At 37.9% G+C, this 20,059-nt stretch overlaps 1 protein-coding gene across 1 annotated transcript; it reads left to right on the forward strand.

Annotated features, from left to right (window-relative positions):
* Nucleotides 1-1,045: 1,045 nt before the first annotated feature.
* On the forward strand, nt 1,046-2,073 carry LOC120291736 (G-type lectin S-receptor-like serine/threonine-protein kinase At1g61550). Its single transcript, XM_039309440.1, has 4 exons — nt 1,046-1,210; nt 1,298-1,470; nt 1,552-1,762; nt 1,862-2,073. Exons 1-4 carry the CDS (start codon nt 1,096-1,098, stop codon nt 2,071-2,073), a joined length of 711 nt encoding a protein of 236 aa, XP_039165374.1. The 5' UTR covers nt 1,046-1,095.
* The last annotated feature ends 17,986 nt before the right edge of the window (nt 2,074-20,059 follow it).

The following is a 20,059-nucleotide window of genomic DNA, read 5'->3' on the forward strand; positions in this document are numbered from 1 at the left end:
CAGATCGGTCTGCGAAATTAACGATAGGCAGTGATGGGAATTTGAAGCTCGTGGATGGACAGCAGAACATAGTTTGGTCCACCAATGTTTCTGTCCAGTCAAATAATACAGCAGCAATGCTTTCAGATGGTGGAAAGTTTGTTCTACAAGACAGGAATTCTACTGAAGTATGGGCAAGCTTTGATGATCCAACTGATACAATTCTACCAAACATGAAGATAGGACTAAACAAGAGAACAGGAGAGAGACGAGTTTTAGTTTCCTGGAAAAACAACAACGATCCATCATCGGAAATTTCACCACTGCGCTTACATCAGAGACTCCGCCGCAACTTCTCACTCGGAATGGCTCCACCTCTTATTGGAGAAGTGGACCATGGGATAAATCGATATTCATCGGCATACCAGAAATGAAATCCTCATACCATACCGGGTACAGTCTCCAGAACGATCCTCAGCAGGGAACCGCTTATTTCTCTGCTGATTTTGATAACAACTCTTTTCTTGCTTATGCCTTCATTTCACCCGAAGGAATTCTAGCACAAATGATATGGGATTATGGATCCAATGGTTGGTTGAAAAATTTGGCAGCACCGAGCACCAGTTGTGACATTTATGGAACTTGCGGTCCCTTTGGCATCTGCAACTCAAAAAACTCTCCTATCTGCCATTGCGTAAAAGGGTTTATGCCGCGATCGAAAGAAGAATGGAACAGAAGGAATTGGACCAGGGGGTGCATTAGAGAAACAGAATTGAACTGCCAGAAGAACACAAGCAGGTCGCCTTCAACGCAGATGAAGAAAGATGTCTTTGTACACATGAAACAGATGAAAGTGCCTGATTCTGCAGAATATTTATCAGACCCTGGAGATGTAGGAAAATGCCAAAGCTGGTGCATTAATAATTGTTCTTGCTTGGCTTATTCTTATGTCCACACGATAGGGTGTTTGGTCTGGGCTAAAGATCTCATGGATTTTCAGGAGTTTTCAACAGCTGGGCAAGATGTATATATTCGGGTCGCATGACAATACAGGTATAAGAAGTTTCACTATGAGTTTCGTTTAAAATTTATCGCACATCTTACAATTCTTTTCTCATGTCAGGCATGTCAACAGAAGCAAAACTTATCTTCAGCATAAGTACCATCCTAGGCATCATGTTCGTTGGAACTGCTATTTTCGGTCTCTGGAAGTGGAGAGCCAGCAAAAGAGGTACCAGCAGCTCACGTCCAATGCTTAATTTCACATTGATTGTAATATAAAAACTTTGTCAAATTCCTAAGGCACTTGACTGGCCAGATATAACTGATAAAACAGGAGAAATGTCTCCTGGAAATGCATGGAAAGATCAGCTGAAGCAAAAGGACGCATCCGAATTTACACTGTTCAGTTTTAGTAGCTTACTTCTTGCAACTAACAACTTTGATGCAACAAATAAACTTGGCCAAGGAGGGTTTGGACCCGTTTATAAGGTAAAGCCTTCTCTAAGATGTTCGTTTAGGGAATTTTGTGACATTATCCAAGGTCTGACGGGTCTTCGAGTTCGGAAACAGGGAATGCTGAATGATGGAAAGGAGATAGCTGTCAAAAGACTTTCCAGTAGCTCAGGCCAAGGCATGGAGGAGTTTGAGAACGAGATTGTTCTAATATCGAAACTTCAGCACCGAAATCTGGTCAGACTCATGGGATGCTGTGTCGAAGGAGAAGAAAAGATTTTAGTATACGAATACTTGTCAAACAAAAGTTTAGATTCCTTTCTGTTTGGTTGGTCTCACTCTTTTCAAATCATACTTGTGCTGACGGAAAAACATATATCTTTTTAGTATTTAAGGTCACGAATTCTTTCTTTTCTTCCTTGCTTAGATTCAAAAAGGAAAGCAGAATTCAACTGGGATACACGTTTCCGCATCATTCAAGGGATCGCAAGTGGGCTTCTATATCTGCATCGCGATTCTTACCTTCGAGTTATCCATCGAGATTTGAAGGCAAGCAATATTCTCTTGGATGAGAAAATGAACCCAAAATTTCGGACTTTGGGTTGGCACGGATCTTCGAAGGCACTCAAGTTTTGCTAAATACTCACAAAGTTGCAGGAACACTGTTAGTATTCAAGCTTTCTTGCTGAAATTATAAATTAAATTAGAAACTATACAACGCAATTAGGTAACTCTATAACTTGATTGATTAACATGATATTTAATTGCAGAGGATATATGTCTCCTGAGTACATCATGGGAGATATTTTCTGAGAAATCCGATATCTATAGCTTTGGGGTGTTGCTAATTGAGATCATCGCTGGCAAAAAGAACACGAGCTTATACTACCATGGCCAGCATTTCAATCTTCTTTCCTATGTAAGTGAGGAGTACAAGCTCGAGTGATCTTCTATAATCCTTCGGCTATTTCTGCTCCCTATGTTCTCTTATTCTTACAGGCATGGCAATTGTGGAGCGAAGATAGAGGACCAGACCTAAGGGATGAAGCTATAGTTAATACTTGCCATCAGAAGCAATGAGATGCATTCAGGTGGGGCTTCTCGTGTGCAGGACCAAATGACGGACCGACCCAACATGCTATCCGTAGTTCGATGCTGAGCAGTGAGTCAGATCTTCCTCAGCCGAGACCTCCAACGTTCACCTTCCAAAGGGGAAATTCAAGTCACGATAACGAGGCACAAGGGGAAAGTATTTTCTCCGTGAACACCATGACAAATTCTGTAGTCGAAGGAAGATGATGATCGAAATTCTGAATTTGTTTTCCTCCTCATAGATTTTGCAATAGAATTGAAGCAGCGTGTGTACGCTAGTAATTTGGTTAATTCAAATTTATGTAAATCGAATTAGCTTGGTAAGGCGTTTGTGAAAGCCCTCTTCTCTTTTCCACTTTCCTCATCTTCGTCTTCCCCTCTCTTCTTCTTTCTCCTCTCTCTTTTTACCTTTTCTCGAACTGGTCTCGCTCTTCTCTCTATCTTCCTTTTATTTCGCACGGTGGTCTCTTTTATTCTTTTTCTTTTAACTTCTAAAACCCATACCTTACACTCGTTCTAACCCTAGCCACCAAACTTATTGTCCCGGATGTAGATGACGTTCTCATCGTCCATGCCCAGATCCTTCACCGACTTGGCCTCCGAGACCTGCCCACTGTCGTAGTCAAACCGCGTGGCCTCACATGGGAAGCCCTTGCAGGCACAGTTGTCGGCCATGAGGGCCCCAAGCGGCATGCTCCAGTCCAGCAGGTAACACACGTCGTCCTCCTCCTACTTCTGCCACGCAGAGGAGGATGGGGTTGGGCTGGCGGTTCTCGTGGCCCGGTACGACACAGACACCAGCTTCGCCTCCGATGCAGCGACGTCCATCTTTGAGCAGCGAGAGAGATGATTTGAAGCGTCTCGACAGCTTTCTTCTGCCCTGCGATATGCCCTTCATTATGACATGCGATAGCCATATGGAGGAAATGCAATATTATTGTTGCAATTGTGGCCAATTGAGTGGACAGTTGATTTGCACAATTATCTCTCTCTTTTTTTTTTTTTGTTAATATCACGAAAAAATCTTAAATTTATTCTCATATTAATTTTTTGACTACCAAAAACTCCAAAATAGGTAAATTTATAATAAATTTACTCCAAATGATTAAAAAAACTCTAAACCAGTACATTTGTTATAAACTTATCACAAATTAATTTTTTTGACCGCCAAAATCTCAAACCGATACATTTGTGATAAATATATCTTCCATTAATTGAATTAATATCACAAAAATCACAAAAATGGTACAATTGTGACTAGTAAAATCTCAAATTGGTATACCAATGAACTATCTCGTGTCATCCAACTCATCAATTTGATAATAAAATTTATGAAAACTAATAAAGGGTAAATTTGTCACATAAGTATCAATTTATGGTAAATTTGTCAAAAATGTACTTTGATGGTAAAAAGTTAATTTGGTGTAAATTTGTAATAGGTAATATTAATTTGGAATTTTTCATAGTATTAACCCATCTTTTTCTAATCCTCACTCTATCTCTTTTTTTCTTTTTCTTTTTGTCCCTCGTTTTGCTAAGTATTTTCGTAATTTTTCTAAGTACTAAAACAAATATTAATGGTTGTGGGTTAGCATGTGGAAGTAAACTTTCATTTTGGGTGATCTTATCTAATATTGTTCGTTTGGTTTGGTCGTGTATCATTGGCGATATGGTTTTAAAATGCATCACCTTAATTTGAAACAGCATAAGACTTCTTTATCATCGCAACATCAATCATATATGTATGTTGTTCCATCATATACATGTTTAGCGTTCTATTCATATACATGTTTAGCGTTCTATGTGTGTCCCGAGGAAAAAGGAACCATAAATTATGGGGTTGCATATCAAGATCCTAAGGCGTAACACATATTTTGTATTTTTAAACAATATAAAAGATCAAATTTATGAAAATATTTTTATAAATTATTCATTTCTCATTATAAAAACGCACTTTGAGTTTATAGTCACAAAAGAATGAAATTATATAATAAAATATCTTATATTCCATTGCTCAACATCATGACAAATTTGCCGATTCATCATTTAATAGCTCGGTTTCTTTCACTGAGTATGTATTGCTTTCAATTGAAACGATTGAAATCTAGTGACGCTTTTCCAACGAAACAATTGAAACCCAAATAGGATATTACTTTGTAATTTACAAATTGTGGAAATACTTATCATTGAAACAAGGGAAATCCATATTCTCACGATCTAACCTCATGGCAACATTTGCTGATTCATTATTAGAGCATTGATACAACTTCAACTATTAGAGCAAAATGCCAAGATTGGCTTGATTTAACAAGCTTTAGTACTACTCTAATAAGTGTACCGGCCATAGTAAACTTTTCGTTAAGAGTGATTTAAAATGAATAGATGAAAGTTGTGCTCTCGCAAAATGTATTGCACTCCTCAATACATACAACAAAATTGATTTTGGAGAACAGCACCACTTTGGTTACGATAACGTATAATTCTTCCGAGCTGTGCTGTGATATTTCTCGCCATTGACACCTGCAAGGACCACTAATACAGAATTTGAGGAATAAGGAGGGATTGGTGCGCAAAGATTGCAGAATTGGAAACCGATGGCTCACGATATTCCTCCCGCCATTGAAGAGGATTGACACTATCCTCACAGAAGGTCCTTCGTTGTTGTAATAACGTGATTGCCATTTTCTTGGAGTTTACCACGAAAAATTGTGAGACTAAATTAAATAGATGAAAGCTTTGTTTCACGAATAATCAATGGTCTGAAAAATAATTGTTTATATCATCTGCAATAATTAATAAATGAAAGAAAATTTCATCAACGACAATAATTTATATTTATACTTTTTGGTAGATAATGAAATTAATTTTCATTGATTCATTTTTTTAAGTGATATAAATGGTCATCTTTAGGGTTAGGAATTTTTTTTAAAAAAAAATCATTCACATTAAATGAATTGAACGTTCTTAAAGTGATGACAAAACATTCAATTTAAACCATAACTATTATGATCGTAAGACCACCATTTTATCAGAAAATGCCATCGGATGATATGCTCTAGTCAAAAGTTTATACTCATGGAAGCAACAAGATAATAGGGATGAAAAAATGACCAAATCGGTATTTTATTTTGAAAACTAGGATAATCAATCATTACTGACCAAAATTGTTTGCTTCTCTCTCTTTTTCTTTTAACGTTTTCTAGTTCTTTTTCTTCTACCTTTGACGTGTCACGGCCCTTTCACGTCAATATTCTCTTCACTAGCTAATGGAACATGACATGTTTATATACCAATGCATATATGCGCACAAACATAATTATTAAGGGTATTAGGACTATTAGCAAGGAAGACGGACTTAAAGAATGAACAACTTTGCATTGTTGCCGATGATGGCAAACTTCATTCCTTTATCAAGGCATTCGAAATCATAAAAAGAGATGCTAACATTAATGGACACACTCGTATAAAAAATGATTTTGCCGCTAGAAAATTAATAATCCAACAAAATAAAATATAAAAAGCACAAATGCTATTCTTTTGTTTTCAAATCACTATAAGCCTTTAAAATTTATCACCTAGTAATGCTGTTATAGAAATAATTACAATCACACAATATCTAAAACAACCCTAGAAAAATAGAGGGTGATTAGCAGAAGTAGCAGACAATAACATAATAAGTAAATGACACTATTAAAATAAAAAAATAAAATTCAAAAAACTACTCAACAGATGCAGGGTGGACCTCGCAAGTCCCCATTCCCGCCCCTTTCCCGCGAGACGATGATCCGGGCAAGGAAAGCGAACCGGGTCTTCATCACCGGTATGCACTAATAAGTAAAATGTCATTTTTACCCCTTCAATTATGTCCATTAATTTTTTTGTCACAATTTTTGCCATTAAATTGAATAGTAATTAGTTTTCTATACCTCGAACTGTCGATGTATACAAGATCCCATTTCTCTTCCTCATCCAAATAAATAAAAATTCACCGAAAAGTTCAATACGATAAATAAGGCGAATCGCTAATTTCGTATTAAGAACGATAGAAATGTCAATCTCAATCAAATCATTTTTCTCATTTTCGTGCAAATCCAACACGATCTCAATCAACCCCTCCTTCGTCCTCCGAATCCCACCAAAAACGTCATTCTCCAGTGAAGCTTGAGTTCGGGTTTTGTGAGTTAATGTTATTTTGAAGATAAGTAAATGAGTTGATTAGGTAATCAATATACATAAAAACCTGTTGCATTTATAGATTTAAATGAGATGAAGTAGTGCTTGTTTGGGCTTTCCTGGCAGGGATATGTCCTTTCGAGGGACTGATTGTGTTCAAAGGATTTTATTTTATTTTATTTTTCAAATATTCATTTTTAAATTTATGGGTTGCAGGATTATTGAAGAGTACAAAATCAAAGTTAGCGTAAATATTCATATATTTTTTAAATAAAGGGGCTGGGAGCGATGGGGACAGAAGGGGAGGGCTCGCGACTGACTGTGATGGAGAAGAACCGTGCATGGTTCCTCCCCCGGCGCTGTACCGGCGGAAGTCTGCTCGCTTCTTCTTCTGTGCGTCGTATCTCTCCATCCGTACCCCGCCACCAGATCGACGGAGAGGGTCGAGGATGCTGGCAGCTTGTCGTCACCTTGCCACCGGAAGCAAGGAAAGGCTTCAAGGCGTCCGGGTTTAAATTTCTTGTGTCGATATCTGCGCCTGTTGGCATCAACGGGGGCTTGAAGCTGGGAAACGATTTCTCCCGATAAAGTATGTGCCGCCTGCACGAGATGATGCCATCGCCTCTTGATATGCCGTGGCTGCTGTGCTGCTGATAGAAGCTCCGATCCCGTGAACCTCTCGTGTCATCGTCCCCCAAAATGAGCAGAGCTTGATCTGGTGATCCTGTTTTGCTGTATCTGCCGCTTCCTTTTGGACTTGAAAGATCAATTCTGTCAAACGATCTCTTGCTACTCTTATGGCTCAAGGAACATTTTCCGCTGTCTTTGCTCATCTTTGTGAACAGAAGATACGCTTCCATTAGACAAACTTGCGCTCATCTTGTGAGAATAATAAATGCTTCCATAATGCAATAACCAACTGTTTCTGTCTCTCATCGTGACGCTTTCATCCCTTGATAAACTACTCTTGCTGCTCGAGCCCGAGTTGGATCCCTTATCATCGCTTTTTCTATCCTTATCATTCCCCTTGAAAGGATTATTTGGTACTGGAATCAAGTCATTAAACAAAGGAAGCAAAGTGTCATTTACTAGTTTCTTGAAAATGCCATCACGAGTCAAATGATAATTCACATCGAGATACATAATATCACTTTCTAGAGCTGAGGAGGTGGTTCATGAGCTGAAGCAACATGAACTTTTTGTATATTATCAAGCATGAAGTTGGTCCTTAGTCCACAATTTGTTTGCTATAACTTACGAACAGAATTTGTTGAAGCAAAGTAATGGAGAAGCATTAATAACCATGTATAGCTCAATAACAGTATTACGAGGAAACAAATCATGTCTTTGAGACAGATGTCTCACACTCTTTATTTCCATCTTCCTGATTTTCGAGCAGCAACGACAAGTTTGCAAATTATAGATTATTTCCTTTTATCTCTTTGCTAGTGTCTAAATTCTCATGCTTATTTTTGTATAAGTCATGGGGCTGTTCTCCAAATACTTATTTCAGCATTTCCATGACTTTTTAGTTTTGACAAGTGCCGAATTATACACTGGCGACAAGGACATAAGGAAAAATGCCGTCTTGTGGAGGCAGGGAGTCATTTCGATGGGAAGGATAATAGTTCAAGGCAGGATACATATTATAAAGAAACGGTCGAGAGCAAGGCAAATCAACGTGCTTAGCCAAACGTATCATTCAGTGATGAATGCGTGGTTTCATAAACCTCGACCTTTCCAATTGAGCTAAAACAATGTCAGAAATTAATCATCCAGAGCACACGTTAAGATGGATAGAGCAAGTTTTTCTATTATGCTCCACGTATCTTCTCAGAGGATCTCCGAGACAGAGACTGTACAGTTGCTGTTTGAAAAAGAGTCTTCGTATTCTCTCTCCCAGTAGCACGTCCAGATCTCCAAGGCCCACGAAGTCGTCTGGATTGTATCCACAGCGGACGGCCGATTCCTCCGACGAAGTCAAGGAACCTTCGCGGCCGCTGTCCATGCGGCCGCTGTCCATGTCGTCGTCCTCCAACTGATTCAGAAACCCATCCGGGTCAAACCCATGATCCTTAAGGTCGCCGTCCTCCAGTAGATTCAGCAACTCGTCGGGATCAAACCCATGATCCTCAAGATTGGAGCTCGTGGGGTCGACGCCGCTCCCAAACAACCACCGCCGGCAGCGTTAGATCCGCGACCCTCGAGATCAGAGAGCGCCGGGATGGACTCCACCACCGGACTTCCACCGCCATCGGCCGAGTTCTCCTCGACGCATCGGCCTAAACTCTCGAAAACCGCATCAATCTCCTCGACGCTCAGAATGCACGATTCACCCCTGCTGACCTCGACTCGCGATGCCTCCTCCAAAGATTTCAATCTATGGCGCGCCCAATCGCGGACGGCTTCGTACTTCAAGATTAGGGACTCGAGGTCTTCCTCGGTTGCGCAAGCGTACCACTCCGTTTACATCCAGTCCGCCCACTGGGTCAGGCCCATCGGCGGCGTCGTCGCCGTCGCAGTCGCCGTGGCAGAGGTAGTCGCTGATGATCTCATCGGCCGATGGGTTGCCGAAAGAGCAGGGCTTGCCGGCGGGGGAGACAACGACCGTGGCACGAGTGCCGCCGAGGCGGCAGAGCTGGGAGGCCTTATTGAAGAGGCCCTTGCGCCTTTTGGATTAGGTCACCAACCGAGCAGCCGGTCGGCGATCTTGGCTATTTCCGTTCGCCGGCGCTCACCCATCAACGACGGAGAACACAAGACATTGGTTTTCTTGGAGAGAGGGTGGAACGAGTTTGCAGGTTTCTTAGAGAGAGAGAGAGTGAAGAGGTAAGGTAACAGAGTTTGGAATTGCAGAGGGAGGACGAGGAGAGGGAGGGAAATATCTGATATTTTTGAAATCTCGACCACCATGAGGCGGCAAAAGCTGTTCTCCGGTGCAGCAGGTGGCAAATAACGGCGTTGTCCTCCCTGTTCCGGCGGCCCACGGAGGACAGGAACGACCATTCCTCGCCCTTCCGGCAATGTCCATCGTGGAAGAGAGAATGAAGAGAGAGACGAGGGATCCGCCGTGGATATAGGAGGATATTTTTCAACGATAAAACGATCTTTGTTTAAGACAGATACTTCCTAATATATTCGACTTGCTCAATTCCCTAGCTTTTGAAAAGGAAATATTAAGAAGTAGGAATGAAATTGTAACGTATATTGAAATATATTCAAATGACTCGAAAACTCCAGCCTTTTTTCTTCTTTTTTTTGGAACCATAACCTTTTAACTACCAAAAAAAAAAAAAAAATGTTCAACTCCCTTCCATAAATTTTGAAATTAAGGTTTTAGCACAGGACTTATCTGATTCATGAAAAATGTTATTTTCCTAAAATCATATTGCATCGCTGGAAAAATTGTTAAATCATAGATTTGTTCTTTTTAATAAAAGCATATATGTCGACTAATTTTTCTAAACGATACAAAAGATAAGATTTATGAATAATTTATGAGTCATTCATTTTTCAGCGCGCTTTGAGTTTATAATTCCAAAAGAATGATAGTATATAATAAAATATCTTATATCCCATTGCTCAACATCTTGGCAAATTTGCCGATTCATCATCACTTAGTAGCTCAGTTTCTTTTGTTGAGTGTACATTGATTTCCAATTGAAATGATGGAAACCTAATGATTACCAAATGAAAATGACTGAAATTCAAGAAGGATATTACTTTTTAATTTATAAATTATGCAGAAATACTAATCATTGAAAAATGGGAAATGCATATTCTCGCGGTATAGCCCTGTGGCAAAATTTGCCAATTCATCGTCACGTAATAGCTTATGAATGATTCCTCATGCATTAAATTTATGTTAAAACTTCAAATGTCAGAGCAAAACGCTGTGACTGAATTGATATGACATGATTTAGTAATACTTAAACATGTGTATAAGACGCAATAAGCTTTTGGTTAAGAGTGATTTAAATAAATGTATAAAAGCCACGTTTTTACAGAACATGTATTTCGCTCTTCAAAATATATGAAATGACAATTGACAAAATTGGTTTTGGAGAACAACTGAAAATTTTTAATGTAAAAAATAAACATTTCGAATAATATTTTCTAAAAAAAAATCGTTTATATTGTTTAAGTAACTTCAGGATTTGTGCATAGGAGAGGAGCATCATTCTATGAACGTGAGAAGAACCCAAATCTGTATTTACCTACACCAATTGTGACAAGTAAATCCCTAATGAACCATCGGCGCATCTCTATTCTTATTTTTACTGTGATAGAAATGTTGAAAGACGTGAAGAGAGATGATAGTGAAGTTAAGAAACAACTCTCATTACACCATTAAGAATGCGTTTGGTAATATTGTTGTTCGAGGAACAATTTCTTTTCAGAAATAATATTTTTCTATTTTTATTCTCTAAAATAATTTTTAAATAAAAGAATGCGTTTGATAACTATAGAAAATTTTTATTCTCGAAATAGATAAATAATATGAATATGTTTGGTACAACCCATAAATTTTTTGTAATGTAGAATTTCTTTTAATTTTTTTAATAATTTTTCAGATTTTTCTTTTTACCTCTCTTGTTCTTCTTGCTCATCCTTTAGCCGAGGGCGGTGGTGACCGACAAAGGCACCATCTGGCAACTAGTGGTAGATGGCATGGGGTGACAAGTGACGAGGAAGAAGAAGAGAAGAAAAAAGAAAAGAAAGAAAATGACTTATTTTTAGAAATTATTTTCATAAATAAGAAGTTACTTTTTTTTAATTTCTTGTTTTTGTTTTAAATTTATTTCCCAATTGCTTTTATTCCAAAAATATAAGAATTAGTTGATTTTGTCAAACGGATTTATATTCTTTTTTGTTTCAATGAAACAAAAGAACAAAAAAGAAGAATAACAAACAAGAACGTTATCTTTGTCAAAAAAAAAAAAAAACGTTATCATGCGGAGCCCAAGTTTCTGGTTGAAGGACAACTGGCCATTTCCAGCTATTTTTAGCTAAGAACAATACACCAACTGGCGAGCGAGATTTATCATGTCAATCATCCCGCTTATCTTCAAATCTAGATATTTGACGCAGAAATTCAGGGATTCAATGCTGAACTAGAATAATTCGGGAAAAACAGTACCTCCAGGCTTGCACCGTACTGTCTTTTCTTTTCCTTGGTGTCTTGCCCACCAGTAAACGCGTATTTGTTTATCTGCAGCCGTTAACACGAGCAATTGATGGCTGCCAAGGGGATATTGCACCTTCCTCCTCGATAGATAGGTATGCAACCAACAAAAACAATACGATATGGATATTTTTGCTCCAAATAGAACAATGTATTTGCCTAGACCAATAATGAATTCATTATCAGTGAATGGAAATTTTATGATTGCACAAGTACATCATGCAATCGAATTTCTCGTCAGCTATTAAGTTACATGATATACTATCTTCTTTTAAATGAAAAAAAGAAAAAGAGAGCGGTATTGATGACGTTTGTGCAGAACAAAGCATGCCCATACTGATAAACGTCATTTGCTCACAAGTCAAAAATTAGGCAACATCTTTGCTAAAATCTCAGACAGAACCACAATTAGCAATATCTGAGAAACATGGATGATGCCAAATCCCTCAGTTATTCTGCCAGCCACAATTCATCGAAATTCTGTGATGATCATGGAAAAAGAACTGGTGAAAGAATGACAGCAGCAAACCTTGTCCTTCATGTCCTTGGCAGAATCAGTCACATAAATGGCCGAATTTGGGTCAATAGCTGACATCTTCCCAGTATCCCCTACACGATTTCATTACTCAATGTCAAACTCCAGTGAAATGTACATGCCCTTCGTGTTAAAGTAAAGAGAAGATGTGATTCTTTAGAAGTCATTATAAGGAAAACAAAAATCCATTTCATTCACACAGCTAGGAAAGCATGGCCATCTTGACGTGGAGGAAGTGCTGAATGCACAAGACAATGCTTGCTGGTAGTAATGATATCATTTAGGACGTTGATGAGGACTTCATTCCACATACTAGATGTTCAGTGAGAAAACTTCAAAGTCAAATGCTGGAGCTTCCATGAAGCTGGTCCTAAAGTTCTGGATTTGTAACATTTCAAACTATAACACGCAATGCCACATCCATGTAAGATAGCATGTTCATACTGAATTCTTCCCTCGAAGTTTCAGTAAACATGGCGACAATAGAATACTCACACTAGTCGAAGTAAAGTTCTTTTACCTAATTTGTCGACATTATAAACTATTCTGTCTCAAACATATAGGAAGAGCAAAAATTAGTGCACCATGGGATTCCTTCCTATTCATGTTGGGGAGAGAGAGAGAGAGAGACCACAACCTCGAACAAACTCAAGCACCTACTATGTTATAAAAATCTTCGTACTTCGCATAGTAAAACAAATCCTTTGTTTTAAACACCAAATGCATAGAATATGTGCAAGAATACAATAAGACCTCAAGAGCAAAGTGCGTGATTGACGTCGAAAAATGCAGAAGAGTGCAGAAAGCATAAATAAGCAGCTTCATTCGGCACGCTCATGGAACTGGGTTATCCAAAAGCGCGCGATCTACTAGCTAACATCAGTATCACCTAACAGTTTCCCCATAAAAGCACATTGCTCGCACGAGCACTACAATATCAACCCGCGCCGTCCGTGTACTGTACAGGCAACAATTACCGCATTGGCAAGTAAAATGCGCTTCAATCTTCCAAAATCAAGCTCCAAACCAGCAAGAACAGGGAAAAACTAAAAGGAAAAGAAACTTTGCCTCTCCGCTCAGTTTCCGTCCCTCAAACAAACCGAGCAGAACACAATTCAACCTCAGGAATCAGGCAAATGAAATGGCTTGAGCCGGCCGTTTCCTCACCCAATCTCACAAAACAACAGCTCAAGCGATGAGAAGAGCGGCAACCGCGAATGCACAATGCGAGTCCAAAGGAATCGTACCTGGAGCAAGAGCTTGGAAGGCAAGGTCCAGGAGAGATGGGAAGCAAAGCGAAACGACAGGGACAAAGGGAGAGACAAGGAGACAGGGAGAGTGCAATTCGCACGCAATGAAACTAGGTGGCAAATGACGGCGTCGTCCTCCCAGTTCTGGTGTCCCACTGCTGACAGGAACAACCATTCCTTGCTGTTCCAGCGATGTCCATTGTGGAAGAGAGAGGGAGAGAGAGAGAGAGATAAGTGATCCACCGTTGATATTAGACAGATATTAACGAAAACATATTTGTTGAATAATTCTTTTAAACAATCCAAAAGATCAAATTTGTGGCGATTATTTATAAATTATTCATTCTTCGTCGTACAAAAGCACTTTGGGTTTATAGTCCCGAATGAATGATAATATGACATCCGAAATTTTCCTTATAGTTTATGATATTTAGGATATATAATTAGTATAGTAACTATCAGCGAGGATTGATACGCTCCTGAATACGTATCGAATAATTTTCAAACATTAAATTTTTACTGAGTTAAGGTTTCTCTATTGTTTTGTATCTTTTGTTAATAATTTTAGTGGTATCGAAAGTGCTTGTATGAACACCTAGAAGGGGGTGAATAGGTGTAAAAACAGATTCTGCAAAATGCAGTGAAAACCTTTACTTTTAACCCGAGTTTGAATAACAATAGACTTTGAAACGAGTTTGAAAAGCAGCGGATTTTTGAGCGAGATTAAACTTTAGCAGTTAAATAGAAGTACAAACAAAATAAAGAGATTCAAGGAAGAGAATAAGAACACAAGGTTTATAGTGGTTCAGTTTAATCCAAGCCTACGTCCACTCTCCCATGCTAACGGCCTTCTTGGCTGAATTCCACTATGCAATCAATAAGAGATTACAACTTTGAGTGCAAACACTTAGTAGATCGCACTACCTCACTTAGTCACTCTTTTGGTATTTCTCTCACGATCACAAACGTTTAAACTCACAAGAGACAAGTGTATGATCGAAAGTTGCTTAGACTTTATAATTATAAATTTTATGCCCCGTCTCTTACTTGCTCATCAGTCATTCATCTCCTTAAATACTCCTCAACTTCTAAACTAGCCGTTGGACAGTATCTCAGAATCATCTTCCAATATACCCATTGAACAAATTTGTATCTAGAAGATTTGGTAGTCATTAAATGATAAAGGTAGAATCCCAAATTGATTCGGATCGCCCATACAAATAGAATCTAAGTTTCCCTAAGTAGAGCTTCTCCGTATAGAAATTTATTGTCTTTAAAATCCAATTGTCAATCAATTAGATTAAGTCAATCAAATCAATCTTAATGTGGAATCAAAACCAGATCACTAGCCATTGTATAATTGGGACTTGTGTTATGTTCGTCGAATGCGGATGTAAAGTCCGAGTGCAATAGACGCTGTCTGAGTGAGTGCAATAGACTTTACAATTTGGATCTGAACATATTCTACTTCGAACAAATTTAGCTTTAAGATCTTAACACGTCTGAATAAGTTCAGCTTCAGCATAAAGTCCGTCTTCGGTTCTTCATTCAACATAGAGTCTGTATTCTGGTTCTCTATTCAACATAGAGTCTGTTTTTTGGTTCTTCATTCACATTCAGTCTGGAATTTGTCAGAGTGAACAGACTTTGACACTAAAGTCTGGTAGTCTTCGGACTTTGACACAGAAGTCTGGAAATCTTCATAATATACTTTAGACATGTGTTACGTTCGGTCTTGGCCTTCTTCAAACTTTGACAATATCATTTACATGTTCTATCATCTGCATGATTTATTACTTAACCATTAAACGCGTTAGTAGCATTTGATTTATTTTGTCATCTTCAAAACATCATAAGGGATTTCCCTAACAGTATCAAAATAATTTTCTAATTTACATATGTTTAAAATGAATACCAATTTCCTTGATTATTTACTGTAATGTGAAGTATCTATTCAAATTAACATAATATCTCCATATTTTTATTAAATCATGCTATTTGTCACAAATGTCTTCATCTCCACAACATTTTTATCCACATGTCTAAATTAAATCCTTTAAACTTATCCATATGATTTCATGCACAACACAATCTTAACCCTAGTAATTTTTTGTCAACATTTAACTCTAGTTAATTGGCATTATTACTTTGCTGAGGCTAATAAATGTTACTTCAAGCCACCTTTAAATATAGTGAATAACTGTGGAAGACGAGACAAATGCCTTATTTCCCCTACTTTCTTGAACGTGCGCCTCCATCTTTTTTTCCCCTTCTTCACGCTCAAGTTTTATTTTACTCTCTCTTTCAAGACAATGTCCACACCCTTACTTTCAATTTAGTGTCTTACATATGAATTTCCTTTTATTTTTGTCAAATGAGCTTTGTTGTTTTCTAAAGAATGATACTTGTTAATTTTAATAATTATTTTGATTTCAATGTGAGTAAAGGCTTTATTTGTTGAAGATTCCACTCAAGGTAAGTGAAAATCCCAAGGACTAGGCTAGAATAATCTCCTTAGTACTCTTGAGCTTGGTTGATGGATTGTTTGTTTATTTACTATAGATTTCACTCTATATGTGAGTAAGTTGCCATGGTTGATTGTTGAGCTATGGTGATTGTTGGGTTGTATTAAAAGAACTTCCTCATGCCTAGTAGGTGTTTGAAGAAAACCCAAATGGTTTTGTTGCACCTTAAGTGGGAAAAGTGTGAAAATGGTAAAACTAAGCATAAGAAAGAGTGTTTTGGTAAATCTTTGACAAAATATGAGGTAAATTCGAAATTTCCAGATCTGAAATGGGGCTGTTAATAGGGTTATTTTATGATTTTTAATGTTAATAAGTGGGTTTCTAAGTAATTTTAATTAAGGGAAATCAAACCGGTTCAAAAAAATGAGTTTAGAAGCTTTAAGGGCAAATTTATAATTTCATCAAGTTGAGGGACGAATTTGCAAAAAACTAAACTTCTGGGGACTATTCATAGCTTGTGAAACCTTATTTGATAGGTGGGACAATAATTTTTAGAGTTAATTGCTTAATTTGTATGATGTGTTGATTATGTAAAAATTGGAACTAGTTGTACTAATAAATCAAAAGTGGGTTGTTTTAATAGTTTTGTAAAATATGTGGGGTGTCTATTGTGTAAATAAAATGTTAGTATGTCTTAAATAACAAAAAGTATATCATTTAGTTTTTAATTTGATTAATATGACATGGTTGGTTGAAAATCGAAAATTATGGGTAAATTTACAAAATGAGAATATTACTAGGGCAATAGTCTAGTTTTTTTATTTAAGAATTTGGAATTATAGAAAATGCCCCTTAATTTTTGTGGAAAAAAATGAGCTTAATCGAGGGTGGCTTTATTATAAAAATGTAAATTTATGAGTTACTTTAATTATCAAAGTAGTAGTGTCTATTACTAAATGGATATCAAGAATATACAAACCAGTAAAAGTTCTCTACAAAATGATCATGGTTTGGTGAAAGGAAAAAGAGTATTTATTTGTCAAAGTGTACATAATTGATTGATTGCTATGAGGATGCTAAGGGAGTAATGTGTTGTCACTTGTAATTGTGGACACTGAAATGTTTGTAACGCTTATTGTGTTGTGATTAATTATATACGTCTTTGATCTTACGTGATTAAGATATTTGTCACGGCCTATTTGCCACAGAGCGAATTCCCTTATATAAGTATGTATAAAACTCTAGAGTTAGCCAAATGTTTTACCATATGAGACGGTTTCTGCAAGGTTGAGATGACATGAAATTTTATGATGACATGACTCATGTGGTCATGGTATGACATGGCTTGTGAAGCCATGGTATGAGATTAATAAATGGTCATCCTCATGCAGATGTACAGTGATGTATTAATCATCAATAATGTAGAGGACACCCGTGATTAATAGGTTGAGGTGTGACAAATGGGTATGTGTAATTCTATTCCCCACGAGTTGGCAGTGACGATGACTCCTTAGTCAAAATGCCTCGTGAATCAAGATGGTCCTAGCCAATACGAATATGAGTTTATATGAGTAAATTGATGAGATATTATGGTACTTGTATATATATATATGATATCTATTTACATATGTGTGATTGATCTTATGTAATGTTATGTTTGCCTCATTGGTATGTCATGATATGAAAAATTGTACATTTATCCTTGCACTCATAATGCATGGTCGTTTTGTACCGCCTTGAATTCACAATTTTTGTTGATACTAGGTGGAGTAATAGGTGGATCTCCTATCTTAGACTTAGGAACTTCATTTACTGGGCATCGGCTCATTCTTTTATTTTTCAAACGTGTAGGATTACTCTTGCACCACTGCTAGTTTTTGGAGCTCCAACTCATATTGTGTATAATTATGAAGAAGTGGTATTGCCTTATACGGCTCTTATGTATATTAAGTGTACAACCAAGGTTTGGGTTGACATGGGACTTGCTAAGTGGGTCGATCGGTATATAGCTTGATACGCGATCTTTGACGGCGATTGGTTAGGACTGCTCAAAGGATTTGATGGTCTGCTGACTAAATTTCTAATGGGCCATCGATGGGGAAGTCATTAATCTTTAGACTTTAACTTTGGTGTTGTACAAGCAGGCTTTTGGGTATAAAAGGATAGTATTGAAGTTAGGCGATCCTAACCCTTCCCAAGTCTTTTGGTATTTTGTGTGTTGTTGGTATTACTGTTTTGAGTTGCAAATATAAGGTTAACATAATGTATATAACTTGTGTGATGATCTCCTTGTATGTTGTATGGTAATGTATTTGTAGTGTTTTTGCTTGCTATCAAATGAATTAAAAGAAAGAAAGAAAGAAAGAAAGAATCAGAGAGTACACATGTTGCGTGTGGCATTATGGGGTGTCACAGCATCTTTGGTATCAAAGCAGGTTTACGCATGGGATGATAAGGTGCGCTTAGTGGTCAGAGTAGTAAAGTAGACCATGAGAGTATAAAACATCAAATGCAAATGTTTGCCTTTGATTGGTTGTGTGGTACAAGTAACATTTGTTACTAATTAGTTAGCTACTAAAATAATATTGTAGGTCTTACAAGGCAAGTAAGCTTGGGTAGTAACTTAGAGCAAGATCTTCGGATGGAGGAAATTTTTTTGGCACTTGCAAATGTTTGAAGTCTGATGGTAAAGTAGGCTTTACCACAAGCTGCCTTTAGTTTGGGGAATGGCGAATGCCATTTACAAGGAAATCCTAAAGAGGCCAAATCTTGGATTAAAGAAATGGAAAGATATTCGCACTCTTGAGGTGCTCAAAATGAACAAGTAGCATTGGCAATATACTAGTTGTAGGGTAATGCCAGTCATTGGTGGGATGCGACAAAGGGAGAGTATTTCCTGAAGATACTCCATAACTTGAGATCCTCCGTCAGAACTCATGAAAATATTTTCCGAATGTGCCCATGACAAGAAGATGACAGAATTCTTGCAGCTCCAGTAAGAATATGACCAGTTGATCAATATGAGACAGAATTTGCCGAGCTGTCGGGGTACACCTCCGGGCTGATCGAGATCCGGTGGATTGGCGAATTCGAGATGAGCACGAGAAGACGAGACATTCGGAGCCAACTGAATGCCATGGAACCTCAAAGGCTACAACAAACTATATGAATGAGCCTAGTTGGTAGAAAAAGATTTCTTGGAGCATAGCCACCACGGCAGCTTATCAAAGAGGTCATTGTACATCACGCCCGATCTCGGGCATGCACACATCCTTCATCTTGGTCAATTTTATAATGCGATATCCAGCGGGACTATGTATGTTGACCTTTTCATTTATTAAGCACATGAAGCAGTTAAAATCCCCAGACAATAAAACGATGGGATAGAAAACATGGCCATATTTTTCATACTGAAATTTATAACCAAACTTTTATACAAACACAAATCACTTCATAACTATTCACATCAAAATGGGAGATCTCAAAAGAAGATAGGATCTCAATCCCATCAGGCCGTACTCAAGCTCCCTCCTCGGGACTATCTTCTTCTTTCTTCCATCTCAAAATCCTTCATAGACTTCTCCTCCTCACTCCTCATCGGGGTCCTGAAATGTTTTCCCCAAGCAAGGATGAGACTACGTCTTCGCCGAGTTCTACCCCACTAAGCCCGATTAGTAAACCATTATACTAAAGGCTACCTAAACACACACAGGGCAGAGGACTTACCTTGGCCTCATATCTCACATTTGCAAGTCATACATTCATAATAGGCACCCATTTATTCCAAACAAATCGAACAGTACATGATATAAATCACGTCAGTATCAATTCATTTTCAACACGGAGGAGTATCTCGAAGCTAGGCCACGTCGTTCTCCAGCGACGACATTCACCAGCCCAGTCCCGATGTGCCCACGTGCCTCTA

Source organism: Eucalyptus grandis, chromosome 3 (assembly GCF_016545825.1).
Source record: "Eucalyptus grandis isolate ANBG69807.140 chromosome 3, ASM1654582v1, whole genome shotgun sequence".
Taxonomy (NCBI): domain Eukaryota; kingdom Viridiplantae; phylum Streptophyta; class Magnoliopsida; order Myrtales; family Myrtaceae; genus Eucalyptus; species Eucalyptus grandis.

Excerpts from the sequence above, each read along its gene's own strand:
- LOC120291736 (XM_039309440.1), top strand. The coding sequence starts at position 1,096 with ATGTCAGGCATGTCAACAGAAGCAAAACTTATCTTCAGCATAAGTACC. Across the intron at positions 1,471-1,551 it reads GGTTTGGACCCGTTTATAAG|GGAATGCTGAATGATGGAAA; the intron begins GTAAAGCCTTCT and ends GTTCGGAAACAG. Across the intron at positions 1,763-1,861 it reads TTTAGATTCCTTTCTGTTTG|ATTCAAAAAGGAAAGCAGAA; the intron begins GTTGGTCTCACT and ends TTCCTTGCTTAG.